The 19,645-nt window shown below is 42.2% G+C and overlaps 1 protein-coding gene across 1 annotated transcript in view; it reads right to left on the bottom strand.

Annotated features, from left to right (window-relative positions):
• bcl2l13 (BCL2 like 13) overlaps positions 1-19,645 on the bottom strand; it is a 40,448-nt gene that overhangs the window by 4,701 nt on the left and 16,102 nt on the right. Inside the window, exon 6 of the mRNA XM_046347863.1 lies at positions 19,115-19,243. Coding sequence (XP_046203819.1) covers positions 19,115-19,243 — 129 coding nt within the window. The remainder of the gene's footprint in view (positions 1-19,114; positions 19,244-19,645) is intronic.

Here is a 19,645-nt window from a genome sequence, read left to right as displayed (position 1 = left end):
TAAAAAGGTCTCAGAGGTGCAGGTCTGTAGCGGTTCTTGGGTGACTGACTATAGGGCAATGGGAACAAGCTTGAAGACAATCAAACCAAGCTTGTGTGTAGATATATATATATATTTTAAAAAAGAAACCCTTGGACCGCTGATGCCATGTATGGTTCAGTTAGTACTCCCTTTAAATAAATAACCAGTCAAAAGTTGACACTCAGGCAAGGGTTTCTTTATTTTTCCTATTTTCTACATTATAGAATGAAAGTGAAGACATCAAAACTATTAAGTAACACATATGGAATCATGTAGCAAGCAAAAGTGTTAAACAAATCAAAATATTTTATATTTGAGATTCTTCAAAGTAGCCACCCTTTGCCTTGATGACAGCTTTGCACACGCTTTGCATTCTCTCAACCAACTTCATGAGGTAGTCACCTGGAATGCATTTCAATTAACAGTAGTGCCTTGTTAAACATTTGTTTGTGGAATTTCTTTCCTCAATGAGTTTGAGCTAAATCTGATATGTTGTGACAAGGTAGGGTGAGGGGTATACAGAAGATGGTCTTTTACCAAATAAGGCTAAGTCCATATTATGGCAAGAACAGCTCAAATAAGCAAGGAGAAATGACAGTCCATCATTACTTTAAGACACGAAGGTCAGTCAATCCGGAACATGTCAAGAAATTTGAATGTTTCTTCAAGTGCAGTCGCAAAAACCATCAAGCACTATGAAACTGGCTCTCATGAAGACTGCCACAGGAAAGGAAGACCTAGAGTTACCTCTGCTGCAGAGGATAAGGTATTTAACAGACACGTCACGAGACTGTGTGAATCAGGCCTTCATGATTGAATTGCAGCAAAGAAACCACTACTAAAGGACACCAATAAGCAGAAGAGACTTGCTTGGGCCAACAACATGAAAAAAATGGACATTAGAATGGTGGAAATCTGTCCTTTGGTCTGATGAGCATTCTGCAGCAATACACCATCACATCTGGTTTGTGCTTAGTGGGACTATCATTTGTTTTCAACAGGACAATAACGCAACACACCTCCAGGCTGTGTAAGGGATATTTGACCAAGAAGGAGAGTGATTGAGTGCTGCATCAGATGACCTGGCCGCCACAATCACCTGACCTCAACCCAATTGAGATGGTTTGGGATGAGTTGGACAGCAGAGTGAAGGAAAAGCAGCCAACAAGTGCTCAGCATGTGGGAACTCCTTCAAGACTGTTGGAAAAGCATTCCAGGTGAAGCTGGTTGAGAGAATGCCAAGTGTGCAAAGCTGTTATCAAGGCAAAGGATGGCTACTTTGAAGAATCTCAAATCTAAAATATTTTGATCTGTTTAACACTTGTTTACTACATTATTCCATGTGTTATTTCATAGTTTTGATGTCTTCACTGTTATTCTACAATAGAATATAGTAAAAATAAAGAAAAATCCTGGAATGAGTAAGTGTCCCCAAACTTTGACAACTACTGTATATATTCTTATGTTCAGTTCACATAATTTGTAAGTATGCATTAAGGTGACTAATAGAATATACCTTCTAAAAACTCATGTTGATGTTAAATTTCTATAGCTTCTGAAATATATTTTACAATGCAGGAGTAGCAAAATGGCTGTGCGGTCACTTCAATACAGCACCCCCTGTCAGTCATCCAAGGTTTATACACATTGATGTGACAAGTATGTGTTTGTATGCACAACAACTATGGTTCATGCCACCTAGTGGTATGGATGAGAACTAACAGGGTCAAAAGCCTGACATTATGTAATCCGACACTCATATGGCTGTTGAGTGAATCTGGATATTAAAAAAGGTGTCATGGCTGTCCTGTGAGGATCAGAATGCATCAGATCAGACGGGTTTGGGGGCTGCTGGACCCGGTCGTGTAGAGACAGGCACTCCCCCTTGCTCTTTAGTATCAACCAAACGCAGGCCTGGGAACTTCCAGCCCTCGGGGGCCTGATTGGTGTCACACTTTTGTCCCAGCTAACAAACCTAAAAAAATCATGATCTTCAGTTAAAAATGCAATTAGTTTAAATCAGGTGAGTTTGCTAGGGATGGGGGGAAAGTGCGACACCAATCAGGCCCCTGAGGACTGGAATTGCCCAGGCCTGAAGCAAAGGAATGACATTGTTCACAGACACTTTTGTCCGCCCAAAAAGTGAATAATAGAACAATATTTCTAACGTAACGATGTGGGAAATGGTCAGTGGGGAGATGTAGAAAACAAATGTCATTTTGTTTTTCATTTTGTGATGTTATTAAACTGTGTGGACCAAATACTGTAGCTTGGAAAGGATACCCCCTTTATCTGTCAAGTTCTCATCCAATATGTTGTGAATACAAAAGTAAAAGTGATAGACGTGTGATTTTAGTTTTCTAATGAGATAGTTTTTGATATCCTTTGCACATTAAGTAGCCACGCCCAAGTGAGGTCAGAGAGCTTGTCAGATATCCTTTGCACATTAAGTAGCCACGCCCAAGTGAGGTCAGAGAGCTTGTCAGCATGACAGAACGCCCCTTTTGACCAAGAGTGTATAAAGGCTTGGAAGAGGAATCAACCTTTAGACCAGGAAATGTGAGGCGAGAACGATATGTTTTAAATGGTTGAAACTCTGAACCTCAACACGAGGTGAAGAAATTAACTCACCTTCTTTTAGACCAGAGAGACGAAGAGCTGCAGCTCATGTCCATCGTGGTCCGAATCCTGAAATACCAACACGAGGAAGAGGCGAGAAGCTCACTTCAGACCATCACTGGTACAGCTGATTAGCAGTCTTAAATCGAGAAAAGCGAATCTAAGTGAGACTATCCTACTACGCTCATCACCGAATGGGAACCGTTGACAAGGCTGGTTATCTTCCAGAGTGAACAACATTAGACGGGAAAGGGGAGACCCCTTTTGGACAATTAAAGCCATACAGCTGGAAGGCCAACAACTTTCCAAGAAGGCTTGGTTCCGACCAAGATAAACGACGAATGAAGGCATTTCACACAAATACATTTTTGCAGATACAAGGTTACGATCGTTCAGAATGAGTATTTGATAAGAGGTAATGATTAATAAGATGACTGTTTATTGATTAAATACATAAAATACCTTAGCATTTAATTCAGGAGATGGTAACTCTAAACAACTTATTCAGTGATGCCCCAAATCCTAATGAGTGAATTGTTACTTGATTAATACATTTTAAAATGTTTTTTTTATTTTTATCAATTGGGTAACAATTTAACATAGTGGATTAAATAAATAAATCACCAGATTAATGTAGGTAAAGTCACGACAAAGGGTATGAATGCCTACTACTCCACTAACAGGGATGTCTACTCCAACTGCAACAAAATAAAACACCAAGACTCCTGCAGACTAAAAACATCCCTGAACGGTGTCTGTCTCAGTGCCCCTATTCCCATCTCCCCTTTAAACAAAATTATGCTCCCTCATTCCTACAGCCTCATAGGATCCCATATAGGAGAACTTGAGGTTAGGGAACTACACAACAGTACACCAGACTGCAAACTTCTACTTTAAAACACTTTCTGTAAGAGTTTCCTAGTATTAATCTATGAGTTCCCCCTAGCGTCTCTCCAAGCCTCCCATCCTTTAATCCCAGTCATATCTGCCCTCCGATCTGAGCAAGCAGATGCAAAGAGATTAATATTTAAAATCTGTAATCTACCAGGGTTTACTTGGATCCCCATTCACATGTAATCCACGCTCAGATCTAGAGCTCAGGGCAGAACAGTTGGATCTTCCATAGCTGCAGCTAGCACAGCAGAAGTGGCTAGGATCGGGTTGGGCTGGGTTAGGGTGGCTGGCTGAATCACATGTCAGATGGTGTGAAAATGGCTGCCTCAGGGATCAGACTGAACTCCTTCAGTAGGGGCAGCTGGTAGCCCTGGACCTGACAGCACTTGCTGCCACAGCCTAAATCGCATCTCCCCCATGAAAATAAAAAAAGGTTAAACTTTTACGGTTCATTCAGGTAGGCTACATAACTGCTCTGGTTGACTCCTCTTCCATTCAAACAGGCTTGCAAATGACTACTTATTTGCATCGGATTCACAGCCCATTTTCCTAACTAATGGGGCCCCTACTGTATCCATGTAAAATACAGTTGTTTACCCTATGGGCCTACGGCGTCACTAAAGGTTGTTGTCCTTACAAGGACGTTCTCTCAGAGGCCAGGCAGGGGATTAAAACTAACGCCAGCCCTTTGTAGCATTTACTCTGGCTGGCTATAAGCTGATTTGCGTGTTGGACAGTGGTTTAAATACATTTTCTAAAAACCCTCCTCTCTGGGTAGAGGTTGCAGTGGTTTGATAAAGCAGCCATGTTGTGTGAGAACCAAGGGGAAAGGTCTCGATCTGTTGGGAGTAACATCCGTTGGTTTTATACGCGAGTCAAGTCAATATGCATTTTAGGTTATAAATCAGTAGTAGACACTCACTGGAGTTACTGAAGCCATACAACTCTTTTCATTCTATATCTATTTTCTCAAAATAACATATGGTAAAGCACTAATAAAAGCCATCTCCAGCATCAGGCTAAGTAGATCACCTTCAGAAGCTAGCAGCTAAAACACCTTGAAATGTTGTCATAAGACTAAGTGCATGACCAAAAGTGAACAGTGATTTCTGCAACTCACAAGAACAGAGAATCAGCAGATAACACTGAAATAGATATTTCTAGTCTAAATATTTAGGCTACTTCATATAAAAATACAAAAACACTAAACCTGAGACACCAAAAACTGTCCAAACCTGTAGTTCTCACCTTCACTCCCTGTGTGAAAACCGAAAACACCAATTTATCCTGTAGAGACCAGATCTTCCCAATAACCTGCACCAGTCACGTTGAAACTAAGACCGTAGCTGTAGAGCTTTGAGGTGTTGTGATCTGTTGTCAGGCGTGTTATACAGCTCCTCACCCTCACCGCAGGACAAACACACCAACAGACACACCCACATTCCTCTGAGGGGAAGGCAGGCCTCCCCTCACAGGAAAAGGGTGGAAAAGGTAGAACAGCTATTTAGCAACCCTTCGCTCTAGGTAGTTCCCATTATGCACTCAATGCTGTGTTAAAACCCCTGAACAAACCAAGAGGTAAGTGATACCACCACACCCACTGTTAAACCCACTGGGCTCCCAAGTGGCGTAGCGGTCTAAGACACTGCATCTCAGTGCTAGAGGAGTCACTACAGACCCTGGTTCGATAAATACCTCTAACAGTGTCAGGTAGAGATGAGATCCTTCAGAAAGGGAATCATGCATTTCTTGGACCAAACTCGTACACAAGTGTAAAACACACATCTCCTCGTCTCCCTGCAGAGTCTCAGTCACATGTGACTTGCCGCCACCCAACATTGTCTGTAGAGGTCAACATGACACAGCTCTTTGCCAATACTAGAACTGGGAACTCAAGTCATGTCACAGGCTGGCTGACTTTGCTTCATTTGTCTTTTTAGCGCCATAAAATAGTGAAAGAGTCATTGTTTTTTTGTCCTCTTATCCAAAGTTAACGCTTTGCATAAATGTATGCACTGGCCTGTACAGATTTTCCAATATGCCCATGGACACTGGACTGGGTGTTCTGCAGATAACCTAATAATGTAAAGTCTGCTTATGAAACATTAACAGAGACGTTCCTGGTAGTCAAACACTGAAGGGTTCACACTGACATCAGGCTCCATGCTGAGCCAGCCAGCCCAGAGCTGCCTGAGGGATTGAGCCAGTTAATGACATTACTATTCATCACCTCTCCATTACCAAATGAAAAAGTCCTTCCTGACAAGAGAAAGACATTTACAGAAATCTGATGCATTTAGATTGCCACTTTGAAAGTCTGTACGTAGAACACGGACTGTAGTAGTGTTACAGTTCTAATGTTCGTCTAACCTTCCTCAGTCTACTCAGTAGTTTCTGAAAAACAGAAGCTGACCTATGAAAAAGAACACCTGCACTTTCCATGACCTATACTGACCAGGTAAATGCGATCATCTTGAACACACACATCACTTCCTGTTGAACGAGGGAGAGCTCGGTTTGTTGTTTTGGAAAGTTGAGTCTATTTAAAAAGTTTAGTTAATAGCCAACTACCTTTTGAATTTGGATCCCGCGACGCGGTTGGTATCAGTTGCTGGGATCGCTACCATCTATCCAGTGATCGTGCCGACCAAAGCCGGGTCTGAGGAGCTGTTTGGCGTAGCAGCTAGCATAGCTGCGTTTTCTTGAGGGCTTGAATGCAGCCTGCGACGCAGTTAGGCATTGTAGCTGGGACAGTGGATTGTCAAGAGTTTGAGGCTGGCTGTCTAGATCCCTGCCATTTGTTGTTTCCAATTGTCCAGTGACCTGCCCTGTCTGTAACTATGAGGAGTAACAGCGTAACGTACGTTGTTGCTACCATGACAATGACCAAAGCAGGCGGGAGTAGCGGTGAGGACAGTGGTGTCTCACAGGTGAAGGATCTTTTTAAAAACAAAAATAGTTCTACAGGCAGTTGTTACAACAAGAAAATAGCTTCAACTGTCGCATCCAAATACTAGTGGAGTCAGCTAATAAACCTGAAATCAGATTATCATCGAGGGACAATCAAGCCGGAACAACATGGTTGTGGACGTAATTGCAAACACACCAACTAATTAATGGGCTTTGTTTGATATTTTCCATATTATGTCTGTCTATCTCTGATAAGCTACACAGGAAACGGCTGAAAATAGCCCATATTAATATACGTCGGCTAAGAAATAAGGTTCATGAAATCAATGACTTTGTAACATCAGATAACATTCATATTTGGCATGATAATTAATTTGATGATCCAGCAGAAGCAATGCAACAGCTATAGAAGAGACAGGAATGCTTAAGGGGGAGGTGTTGATGAATATACAGTACCAGTCAAAAGTTTGGACACACCTACTCATTCAAGGGTTTCTCAATTTTTTACTATTTTATACATTGAAGAATAACATAATACAAACTATGAAACAACATATGGAATCCTGTAGTAATCAAAAAATAATAAATTTTATATTAGAGATTATTCAAGGTAGCCACCCTTTGCCTTGACAGCTTTGCACATGCTTGGCATTCTCTCAACCAGCTTCATGAGGTAGTCACCTGGAATGCATTTCAGTTAACAGGTGTGCATTGTTAACTTCATTTGTGGAATTTCTTTCTTAATGCATTTGAGCCAATCAGTCGTGTTGTGACAAGGTAGGGGTGGTATACAGAGAGAGCCCTATTTGGTAAAAGACAAAGTCCATATTATGGCAAGAACAGCTCAAATAAGCAAAGAGAAATGACAGTCCAGAAAAAGTAAAGAACTATGAATGTTTCTTTAAGTGCAGTTGCAAAAACCATCAAGTGCTGTAATGAAACTGGCTCTCATGAGGCCCACAACAGGAAAGGAAGACCCAGAGTTACTTCTGCTGCAGAGGATAAGTTCATTAGAGTTACCAGCTCCAGAAATTGCAGCACAAATAAATGTGTCAGAGTTCAAGTAACAGACACATCTCAACATCAACTGTTCAGAGGAGACTGCGTGAAATCAGCCCTTCATGGTCAAACTGCTGCAAAGAAACCACTATTAGAGGACACCAATAAGAACAAGTGACTTGCTTGGGCCGAGAAACACGAGCAATGGATATTAGACCGGTAGAAATCTGTCTTTTGGTCTCGAGTCAAATTTGAGTTTGTGTTCCAACCGCCATGTCTTTGAGACGCAAAGTAGGTGAACGGATGATCTCCAAATCTGAAGTTCCCACCATGAAGCATGGGTGTGGTGGTGTGATTGTGCTTTGCTGGTGACACTGTCAGTGATTTATTTAGAATTCAAGGCACTCTTAACCAGCATGGCAACCACATCCTTCTGCAGTGATAGTCCCACAAAACATAAACCAGATGGAATGGCCTATCATTTGTTTATCAACAGGACAATGACCCAACACACCTCCAGGCTGTGTACGGGCTATTTGACCAAGAAGGATAGTGATGTTGTGCTGCATCAGATGACCTGGCCTCCACAATCACCCGACCTATACCCAATTGAGATGGTTTGGGATGAGTCAGACTGCAGAGTGAAGGAAAAGCAGCCAACAAGTGCTCAGCATGTGGGACCTCCTTCAAGACTGTTGGAAAAGCATTCCTCGTGAAGTTGGTTGAGAGAATGCCAAAAGTGTGCAAAGCTGTCATCAAGGCAAAGTGTGGCTACTTTGAAGAATCTCATGTATTTTGATTGATTTAACTCTTTTTGATTACTGCAGGATTCCATACGTAGTAGCAAGTAGCAGGTAGCCTAGTGGTTAGAGCATTGGGCTAGTAACCGAAAGTTTCTGGATTTAATCCTCGAGCAGACAAGGTAAAAATCTTTCATTCTGCCCCTGAACAAGGCAGTTAGCACACTGTTCCCTGGTAGGCTGTCATTGTAAATAAGAATTTGTTGTTCTTAACTTTCCTAGTTAGATAAAGGTTACATTTAGAAAATATCTATATTTTTAAAAAACACTTGACATAATATCTCCTTTAAGCATTACAGGGATAGTGCAAACAGTCCGTATCTAAATAATGTGTGAAATTCTTGATAGTGTATGTGATGTCTACTTTCTTGGGGACCTGAATATTGACTTTTTTTTTTTAAATCAAGCTGTCCCCTCAAGGAAGCTTCACTGTAACCCTATCGACATCGATGGGACTGCTGTAGAGGTGGAAAGCTTCAAGTTCCTCGGTGTACACATCACTGACGATCTGAAATGGTCCACCCACACAGACAGTGTGGTGAAGAAGGCACAACAGGAGGCTGAAGAAATTTGGCTTGGCCTCTAAGACCTTCAGAAACTTTTACAGATGCACAATTGTGGGTATCCTGTCGGGCTGTACAACCGCCAGGAACAGCAACTGCACCACGTGCAAGGCACTCCAGAGGGCGGTACGGTCTGCTCACATTTGTACTAATACTGTAACTTTGTTGTTAAGCTGTATCCATACCCATTGGATGCAGTGATCACAATATAGTGGCTATATCCAGGAAATTCAAAGTTCCAAAATAAGAATAAATATAAAACATTTTGCTGTGACTTATGTGGATGATAAAAAATATTTGTTGGTCTGATGTGATTAATGTGCATCCAGATGCTGTACTGATGAATTTATGAAATTGCTTCTTCCAATTATTGATAAACATGCACATGTTAAGAAACTGACTGTTAAGGCTCCATGTTTTGATGAAGAATTGAAAAACTATTGTTGAAAGATGGTGCAAAAGGAGTGGCTAATAAGACTGGCTGCAAATTGAGAAATGTGACTAAACTCAAAAAAAATGAACTGTATTATGAAGCTGAGAAATTATTTTTATTTTTTTAAATGAGAAAAAATGTATTTTAAAGTATTGAAGTTATGGGCAGAAAGACTAATTTAACTCCATCTTTCATCAAATCAGATGGCTTATTGATCCCAAAACTGTTGCCAATTATTTTAATGATTCCTTCATTGGCAAAGTGGGCAAACTTAGGCAGGAAATGCAGACAATGAACAGTGAGCCATCATACTCATGCATTAAAAAAAACAAAGAAAAGCATTTTAAGTTTACATTTTGTAAAGTTAGTGTGGGAGAGGTGGAAACATCATTGTTATCGATCAATAATGATAAACCTACTGGCATTAACAACTTAGATGGAAAACTACTGAGGATGGTAGCTGACTTTTGCCACTCCCATATGTCATATCTTTAATCTGAGCCTAGAGGAAAGTCTTTGTCCACAGGCCTGACACCAAAGTCATTCCGCTACCCAAGAGTTGTAATGCGGCCTTTACTGGTTCTAACAGCAGACCTATCAGCTTGTTCCCAGCTCTTTGCAAACTGTTGGGGGGAAAAAAAGGTGTTTGACCAAATTCAATGCTATTTCTCTGTAAACAAATTGACAGACCTTCAGCATGCTTATAGAGAAGGACACTATGTACTGCACCGACACAAATGACTGCTGATTGGTTGAAAGAAATTGATAAGAAGAATGTGGAAGCTGTACTGTTACATTTCAGTGCAGCCTTCGATATTATTGACGATAACCGGTTGTTGAAAAAACATGCGTTATGGCTTTTCAACTTCTGCCATATCGTGGATTCAGAGCTATCATTAATGGAAGCTTCTCTAATGTCAAACATGTAAAGTGTGGTGTACCGCAGGGAAGCTCTCTAGGCACTCTTTTCTATTTTTACCAATGACCTGCCACTGGAATTAAACAAAGCATCTGTGTCTATATATGTTGATGATTCAACCATATAAGCCTCAGCAAATGAAGTCCCTGAAACCCTTAAAGAATTGCAGTCAGTTTTGGAATGGATGGCCAGTAATAAACTGGTCCTGAACATCTCTAAATCTAAGTGCATTGTATTTGGTACAAATCATTCCCTAAGTTCTAGACCTCAGCTGAATCTGGTTGTTGAACAAGTTGAGACTAAATTACTTGGTGTTACCTTAGATTGTAAACTGTCATGGTCAAAACATATAGATTATATGGTTGTAAAGATGGGGAGAGGTCTGTCCGAAATAAAGATATGCTCTGCTTTTTTGACACCACACAAGTCCTGAAGGCTCTAGTTTTAACCCATCTTGATTATTGTCCAGTCATATGGTCAAGTGCTGCAGAGAAATACTTAGCTAAGCTGCAGCTGGCCCAGAAAAGAGCGGCACATTTGCTATTCATTGTAATCAGAGGGCTAATATAAATACTCTGTATGTCTGTCTCTCTTGGCTAAGAGTTGAGGAAAGACCGACTGGCACTTCCTGTTTTTATAAGAAACATTGTGTTGGAAATTCCAAAATCCAGGTCGTTGTTGCAAATGAGAACTTGTTCTCAACTAGCCTACCTGGTTAAATAAAGGTGAAATAAATCAAATAAAAAATAAAGCAACACCAATGCACAAGACCTCTCCCCATGTGATATACTTGTGTGTGTGTACTGACAAGTATGTGTAACAGATATGCACACACTACAATGTTAATGTTTTAAAATGTATGTAAAATTGTAAAAGTCTTGTCTAATATATTTTTTGTTAAGCGTCGGATCACAGTAAGACTAGCCGTCGCCATAAATCAAATTGCCATAATAGTGAGTCTGGCTGAAACAGAGGGTCCCCATCCAAACATTACCTCTCAATTGGTGCCGTGTGATGAGGTGCAGACTGGGCTTGACAAGAGTGCCTCACTGCCTGGAGTGACAATGGCCCACAGTAACACAACGACCATTCACTAATCAATGGATTAACCAATATGGTCACAGAGAGAAGTGCAGGCTCCATGAGGACCAAACCCAGTGGTGAGACAGTTGTCAGTGATATAAGATCTCCCAGTCAGGATTCCCCCATTTCCTCCCTCATCCAATTCATCCACTACTGCTGAAGAGCAACAATGCAATTCTAACCTAAACGAATAAGACCGTTTAAATGCAGTTTTCATTCAAATGTATAAAAAGGATCCAGATAGCGGGACTGTGCTTGGCCCCGAAGCATCTTACAGAGGTACTTCCGACCAGGCATCCAAAAGGTGTTCCGCACCAAAGGTAGTGTTACTCTGTCAGTGTATGTGACGCAGGTTGCATCAGACAGCAGCGGTAGACACTGACCTGGGTTCAGCCATTAGCAGCGACACCACAGAAGACTGACGCAGGGATGATATTGTAACAGTCTCTTTCCTCCACTGGGGGATCTGATCTGGGTTTAGTTTTTAGCAGGGGAAAGAGGTGGCACTGCTCTGGGAGGCTATAAGTAGGCCAGTCTGGCCTCCGGTGATTTTTCAGAGGATTTATGAGGTTTATTTCAGGGCTTCCTCTGCTCTGCCGCACAGCCAGTCACTGTAGGACGAAGAGATGCACGCAGCATTCCAACACAACAGAAGAAAAACGACTCTTACATAACATGGCGGAGGGCTGTGCAGCCTGACGTGTCCCGACTAAGACCAGAATGCTCTCAGCACCCCCACCCCCCAAATAGGGTTGCAAAATTACTTTCCTTAAATTCCCCAGTTTTTCAAAAATCCTGGTTGGCGTATTCCAGATTATTTCATCCCGATTCCGGGAAACTCCAAGCGGGATTTCTAGAAAAACAGGACATTTGGGGAAAGTTACCGGAATTTTGCAACCCTACCCCCAAATATGATTTGTGCCTGTGTTTCTATGAAAATTCTTACCAACATCAAACAGTAAAATGTGAAACTATATGGGCTTTAGCCTGACTCAGTTGCCCAGTTTGAGCATATTTGGCAAGCAACTTTACAATTGTGTGCTGTAACTAAGGTGTCAAGCACTATTTGGGTGAGCAACATAACAAAACTAGTCATACTAGTCACATGAGCAGTTTGAGGTACACACACCAAAATAAAAATACAACTTTAATATTACTGCATTCAGTGTCTGACCATTTTAGCCCCCGACAACCTTTTTTTGTCTTGTCACTTCCTAGCGACAATTATATTAAACCGACGACAAGGTATGTAATACAACATGGCTGAAGTGCCCCGTCAGAACACACACAGCAGTTTTCATTGTGCCCTGAAGGACAGCAGTTAGTGTAGTCTGAAGAACAGGACTGTGTCAGACAGAAGAGAACAAGAGACTGGGAGAGAGAGGGTAGTGTGGGGTGGGGGGGTTCTCAAGGGCAAAGTTCAAATACGGACCTTTCCACCAGCCAAGTTTAATACAGAAACACCCCCCCCACTCTTTGACCAGCTACATAGGGTATTAAGCTCTCACGCAGTTACAGCATATCCCAGACTCAAACCCGTCATAGGGAACAGCTTCAAATGCAGGCATACCATGCTAGTTCATTTTGTGCTGTCTTTATTCAAAATGTCTCCCTAGTGTATTGCATTTCCCTTTACTCAATCTTCCCCTCCCCCTCACATGGCTGGGTCAGATTTATGAGATGCTGGTGTTGTTGTTGCCCAATGAAGTGAACACAACATAATCCTTTTTGTTTCCTCATGTAATTAAACAGAAGGCATGGTCAAGGTCAGAGACACCAATCACAGCAGGAGGGGCAACTGTCACAAGGAGGGCATGACGTACCTGTCCTCTATATCAAATCTAGTGATAACTTCGACCAATCAATCGCTCAATAAGACTCAAGAGGCAGTTTGAGTTAGATTATTTCCTCCGAGTTATAAAAAGGTGCAAGATATGATGATTTTCCCTCCATCTTCGGACACTTTCTGTTCCAAGTACTCCGTCAGAGGACCGTGGATGGTTCTCGTGTTCTAGGCACTGTGCTCAAAATGTCAACTCAGATGTCCACACACCCTTCACGGTCAAGCGAGCTGAAACCAGATCCAGAAACGGGAGCCCTTCTCTGCGGTCCAGAGTTCATCAATCCTCTGGACCACCTCTTACTATGATTAAGTGTTCTATACAAGCATGTACCACCAAAAACCACAAGATAAATGTCCTACCTGAAAGTGACTCTGCTCACACAGCAACTACACAAAGGACTGCTTCCCTGAGCACGGCAGAAGCGCAGACAGGGTTCAAAAGAGAGGACCCAGCTGTCGAGAAGTGGACCCACACACCGCTGTCAGAGTAATGAAGCTTTATCTGCGCTGCACAGGAGATCTCACTGGTGTGTCATACAAACCCCCACCCATCCCTCTTTTTCACTCACCCTCTCCCTTGCTGCTGTCCCAGCCTATGGTCTATCCCTAACGTAACATTTTAATCATTTAGCAGATGCTCTTATCTAGAGCAACTTACAGGAGCAATTAGGATTGTGTGCCTTGCTCGAGGGGATTCGAACCAGCGACCTTTTCGGTTACTGGCCCAATGCTCTTAACCGCTAGGCAGACTGAACCCATATGGAAACAAGAGATAATGGCTACCCTAGCAGTTTATCATCATCAGGTCATGTGACCTTGCCACGGTGCCCTCATTCATGGTGGTAGAACGAAGCCATCTGTGGCGCAGTAGTGCTCTACTATAAGACAAGCTCAGGCCTCCACAATATATAAACAGAAAATGTCTGTAGAACATACCCCCCCACTTCTGCTTCCTGATATTATGTTCAAATGATTGCAATGAGGATGTTTTCAATTGCTTTCTTAAAGGAGATCGGTTCTACCAACCTTAGGTATTTGTATTGTTTACGATAGGACATCAAGAAATAAAAAGGGGGGGGGGGGTGTAGAAATGGTAGTCGGGTCGAAAACTGAGTGACCAAGATGGGGCTCGAACCCTTGTTGACATGGGGGCATGCGTGGTTCAGAGTTGAGATCGTTACTACCGTGCCAGACTATAGCCATTTTCATTTTAAGTGAGATAAGAATTCTGACACGTCACACGTATTTGAATACAATAGGGAGAAAAACAGAGGGTCATAGATAGGAAAGCGGCCAAGACTACTCAAACCCCCATCACCAGGGGGATGTGGTCTGGAGTCGGGAGCTTTGTCTGCCACACAAGACTCTGGCACACGCTCTAAGGGTTTCTTAAAGGACCGCACACGTCACACCGAATGTGGATCTAGCGTTTATCTTCCGATCGTTTTAGGGACCACCCGCTGTAGACGTCTGAATTTAGACATTTTTAAAGCCATTGTACATGTAAAATCAGTGTGCACTCTGTTTGAAAATTACATTGAGGTGCTAAGTATTCTCGGATAGCAAACCCTATTGATGTGTAAGCCCTTAGGCAGTCTTACTTGCTGACTGAGATCTAACACACACAATTACATTGTATTAACACAAAACTATGCATTTCTCCTGACAAATCATTACTCAGACTGGAAATGCTGCAGTGTAGTCAAGTCATCTGAGGCATCAAAGGGTGTTTGAGTGAATGTTTATTTTCTGAGCAGAGTTGAGTCGGTATTGTAGTTAGTTAACTACATTACCGACTCAACTGCCCTGTGTGTGAGAAAAACAAAGTGTTATTCATACACATAACGTTGACCGCAGTCATTTGGCTGACCAATAACAGTCATCCAAAATTCCATGACTGTCACAGCCCGAGTAATCATCACACACAGCTATTTGTATTGACAGCAGAACCACTTTCTACAGGACTGGTCAGACTTCTGGGTTGTTTCATTTGATTTCATTCACTTTTTGACGGCACCGTTTTGATTTCGAACAAAACTTTTCATACATACACTACATAGCCAAAAGTATGTGGGCACCTGCTTGTAAACATCTCATTTCAAAATCATTGGCATTAATATTGAGTTGGTCCCCTCTTTGCTGCGATCGCCTCTCAATCCTCTGGGAAGTTGTTCCACTAGATGTTGGAACATTGCTGCAGGGACGTGCCTTCATTCAGCCACAGAAGCATTAGTTAGGTCGGGCACTGATGTTGGGCAATTAGGACTTGGCTCGCAGTCGGCATTCCAATTCACCCCAAAGGTGTTCGATGGGGTTGAGGTCAGGCCTCTGTGCAGGCCAGTCAAGTTTGTGAGAATATTTCAAAGATAAATACACATCGCAGAGGACGAGAGTTCAATAGAGTATTAATGATTAATGGAAAGTCTACCTCCCCGCATGATTTGTTCTCTTTGAATAAACCTATTTTCCTCCCCCTGATTTGCATTGGGGTTGTTGAAGAGTAACATCAACTGCTAACAAGTTCTTCCATATCGATTTCAACAAACCATTTCTCTATGGACCTCGCTTGTGCATCGGGGCATTGTCATGTAAAACCACAAAGGGACTTCCCCAACCTGTTGCCACAAAGATGGAATCACAGAATTGTGTTGAATGTTGTATGCTGTAGCGTTAAGATTTACCTTCACTGGAACTAAGGGGCGTAGCCCAAACCATAAAAAACAGCCCCAGACCATTATTGCAGTCAGGCATCTCTATGCAGTCGGGCAAGGTAGTCTTCTCCTGGCTTCTCCAGAGTCCAATGGCAGCGAACTTTACACCACTCCAGCTGATGCTTGGTATGCTGCATGATGATCTTAGGCTTGTGTGCGGCTGCTCTGCCATGGAAACCCATTTCATGAAGCTCTCAACGAACAGTTGTGCCAACGTTGCTTCCAGAGACAGTTTGGAACTCTGTAGTGAGTGTTGCAACTGAGGACAGGCGCTTCAGCAATCCCGTTCTGTGAGCTTGTGTGGCCTACCACTTCGCGGCTGAACCGCTGTTGCTCCTAGACGTTTCCACTTCACAATAACAGCACTTACAGTTGACCGGGAAACTAGCAGGGCAGAAATTTGGAGAACTGACTTGATGGAATGGTGCCATTCAATGACTGTGCTACATTCAAAGAAACTGAGATCTTCAGTAAGGCCATTCTACTGCCAATATTTAACTATGGAGATTCCGTCGCTGTGTGCTCGATTTTATACACCTGTCTGCAAAGGATGTGGCTGACTCAGCCGAAATCCCCCAATTTGAAAGGGTGTCCACATCCTTTTGGCCATGTATTGCATTTCCCCATGGTCGTAGTGGTCAGAAACTGAGTTTTTGGACCGGAATGCCAAAACATTTAGGAGATAGAGGGGCTTAAAGTCGATGCATTTTGCATCCCTCACCCAACCATGAGACATCCATGTTTTCCCTCACTGGAAAAGATACACGGCTGAGTTTGATATCATTTTAAAGTTTACAAAAGCAGGGTTGTCAAACAACTTAATTTCTTGGAGAAAAAAAGAATTTCTTATTGTCGATCAGATAGTTTGTAGTTTAGACCCTACTATACATAATCAGAGTTTTCCCGCCATCAGTTGAGACACAGCATACTCTTGAAATGCAGGGTGGGTGGCATTTCAAACATAGAAATAGAATTTGTAGACTAGCCATATCCCTTCAGACCATAGTGTTAACTTCCTATTACTACCACAAAGATGGCCGCTGGTCCACCCACCGTCGAATGTCAACTTAAATGGGGAAAGTATATTCCATCTATTCTTCTATGATTTCAATAGATTTCCTATGTAAGATTTACAGAATAATTTTAAACTGATATTCCCATTAATGTCAACATTCTCTGATGTGTGGAAAAATGGACATTTCAATTTTATGTACATGTCTGCCAAAACATGACACCCACCCTGTTTTCAAGAGTATTCTGAACAGCAGTTAAAACTGATGGCGGGTACAACACAAAAACCTACGATTATGTAAAATAGAGTCTAAATTTCAACATGTGCAAAAATACAAAAGTCAGATGACGTTTTTAGATAATAACTATTTGAGATCCCCATTTGTCAATTTTTAAAATGAAAACTCAAACAGTTTATATTTGCATTGATAAAGACATGTCTCATAGTAGGGTATGTAAAATGGGTCAATGTTGAGAACCTCCATCTCCTAAATGTTTTGGCATTCAGGTTAAAAAAATAAAAACTCACCACTTCTACCATGGGTGAATATGTATAGACCGTTACGTTCAAAATAGAAATAAAAGGGTGCTTGAGGTCAAAAAGTGATTGAAATCAAATGGAACGACCCTTCCATCAGGTCCAATTTACATAATGAGAAAGTCTGGTGCATTTACAGAGGCAGCAATTATTACCTCGTCTTTTGACCAATCAGATAATATCTCTTGCCCATAATTGGGCAAAAGATGAGAATTGGGCTGCCTGTCTAAACACTGCATATTTAGACTACATTTCACTTACACTAGGTTCACTTAGGATTGCCAGAGTTTTAAATGAGTCCCGGGTTTATTAAATGCTGGGTGGATTAGAGGACAGGTGTCAAGCAGCCTCTCAGCACAGGGGCACTTCACAAGTGTGAGCCCAATCTACACTGAACAAAAATATTTAAAAAACACAACAATTTCAAAGATTTTACTGAGTTACAGTTCATAAGGAAATCAGTCAATTTAAATAAATTCATTAGACCCTAATCTATGGATTTCACAACTGGGAATACAGACATGCATCCAATGGTCCCAGTCACATAGGGCGACGCACAATTGGCCCACTGTCGGTCGGGTTTGGCCGGACTAGGCATTCATTGTCAATAAGAATTTTGTCTTAACGGACTTGCTTAGTTAAAAAAAATTTAAAGGTAAAAAACAAATACGATTGCAAAAACATTTTCAAAGTAGGGCCGTGGATCAGAAACCCAGTCAGTATCTGGTGTTACCACCATTTGCCTCATGCAGCGCAACATCTCCTTCACATAGAGTTGATCAGGCTGTTGATTGTGGCCTGTGGAACGTTGTCCCACTTCTCTTCAATGGCTGCGTGAAGTTGCTGGATATTGGCAGGAACTGGAACACGCTGTTGAACACATTGATCCAGAGCATCCCAAACATGCTCAATGGGTGACATGTCTGGAAGAACTGGGGCATTTTCAGCTTCCAGGAATTGTGTACAGATCCTTGCAACATGCAGCCATGCATTATCATGCTGAAACATGACGTGGTGGGCAGTGGATGAATGGCACGACAATGGGCCTCAGGATCTCGTCATGGTATCTCTGTGCAGTCAAATTGCCATCGATAAAATGCAATGGTGTTCGTTGTCCGTAGCTTATGCCTGCCCATACCATAACCCCACCGCGGGGCACTCTGTTCACAAAGTTGATATCAGCAAACCACTCACCCACATGTGTTCCCAGCACAAGGTGCACCTGTCTAATGATCTTGCGGTTTAATCAGCTTCTTAATATGCCACACCTGTCAGGTGGATGGATTATCTTGGCAAAGGAGAAAATGCTCACGAACAGGGATGTAAACTAATTTGAGCACAATATTTGAGAGAAATAACCTATTTGTGCCAACCTTTTTCTGGGATCTTTTATTTCAGCTCATGAAACATGGGACCAACACTTTACATGTTGCGTTTATATTTTTGTTCAGTGTAGAATGGTGATAAACCAAGCACCTTTACAACAATTCTTTACCTATAAGAACATTCACGTTAACATATTATGCACTTATGTTCTAGTTTATCAAAATTAATTACCAACAAAGACAAAATGCCCTTATAGCCAACCATGTACAGTGGATATCTGGCGCCCTACTCTGGCTATACCGTGTACAGCAGCCAACAGGTCAAGGCTGAAACATTTCTATGCTTGAACTTCGTATGAGAATTTAGAAGTGGTTCATTCTTGGTCCGTCCCCTGTCCCATCCTACCAATATGTACCACCCATCCCTTGTCCAGTGTCCACTCACCCATCCTCCCTGCTGGATGATGTAGTCTGCCTCAGCCTCCTCCAGGAAACGGACCCCCAGAGGTAGCAGGTGGGCCAGGATCTGTCCTTCTCTCTGGAGGGCCTGCAGCAGCACCAATGGCACCAGCACCTGGAGACAGGGGAAGGCAGTGTCCCGTTCAAGACACTGTCCAAAAGCAACCAGGAAAGGTAGCCGCAAAGGTTTCCCCAGTGGCACAGCGGCACTGTATCTCAGTGCAAGAGGCATCACTATAATCCCTGGTTCGAATCCAGGCTGTATCACATCCGGCCGTGATTGGGAGTCCCATAGTGCGGCACACAATTGGCCCAGTGTCGTCCGGGTTTGGCCGGGGTAGACCGTCATTGTAAATAAGAATTTGTTCTTAACTGACTTTCCTGGTTAAATAAAATTTTAAAAAATATGTATTTTTTTAACAGGCAAAGGGGAGCTTCCACCATAACGTTTACACCTATCAGATTCTTCAGATCGGCAAATTCCATAGGCCAAAGAGCTAGGGGGAAAATCGTATGG

Source organism: Oncorhynchus gorbuscha, linkage group LG01 (genome assembly GCF_021184085.1).
Source record: "Oncorhynchus gorbuscha isolate QuinsamMale2020 ecotype Even-year linkage group LG01, OgorEven_v1.0, whole genome shotgun sequence".
NCBI lineage: Eukaryota > Metazoa > Chordata > Actinopteri > Salmoniformes > Salmonidae > Oncorhynchus > Oncorhynchus gorbuscha.
Note: the sequence above shows the minus strand (reverse complement) of the source record. Positions and strands in the feature narration are given on the sequence as shown.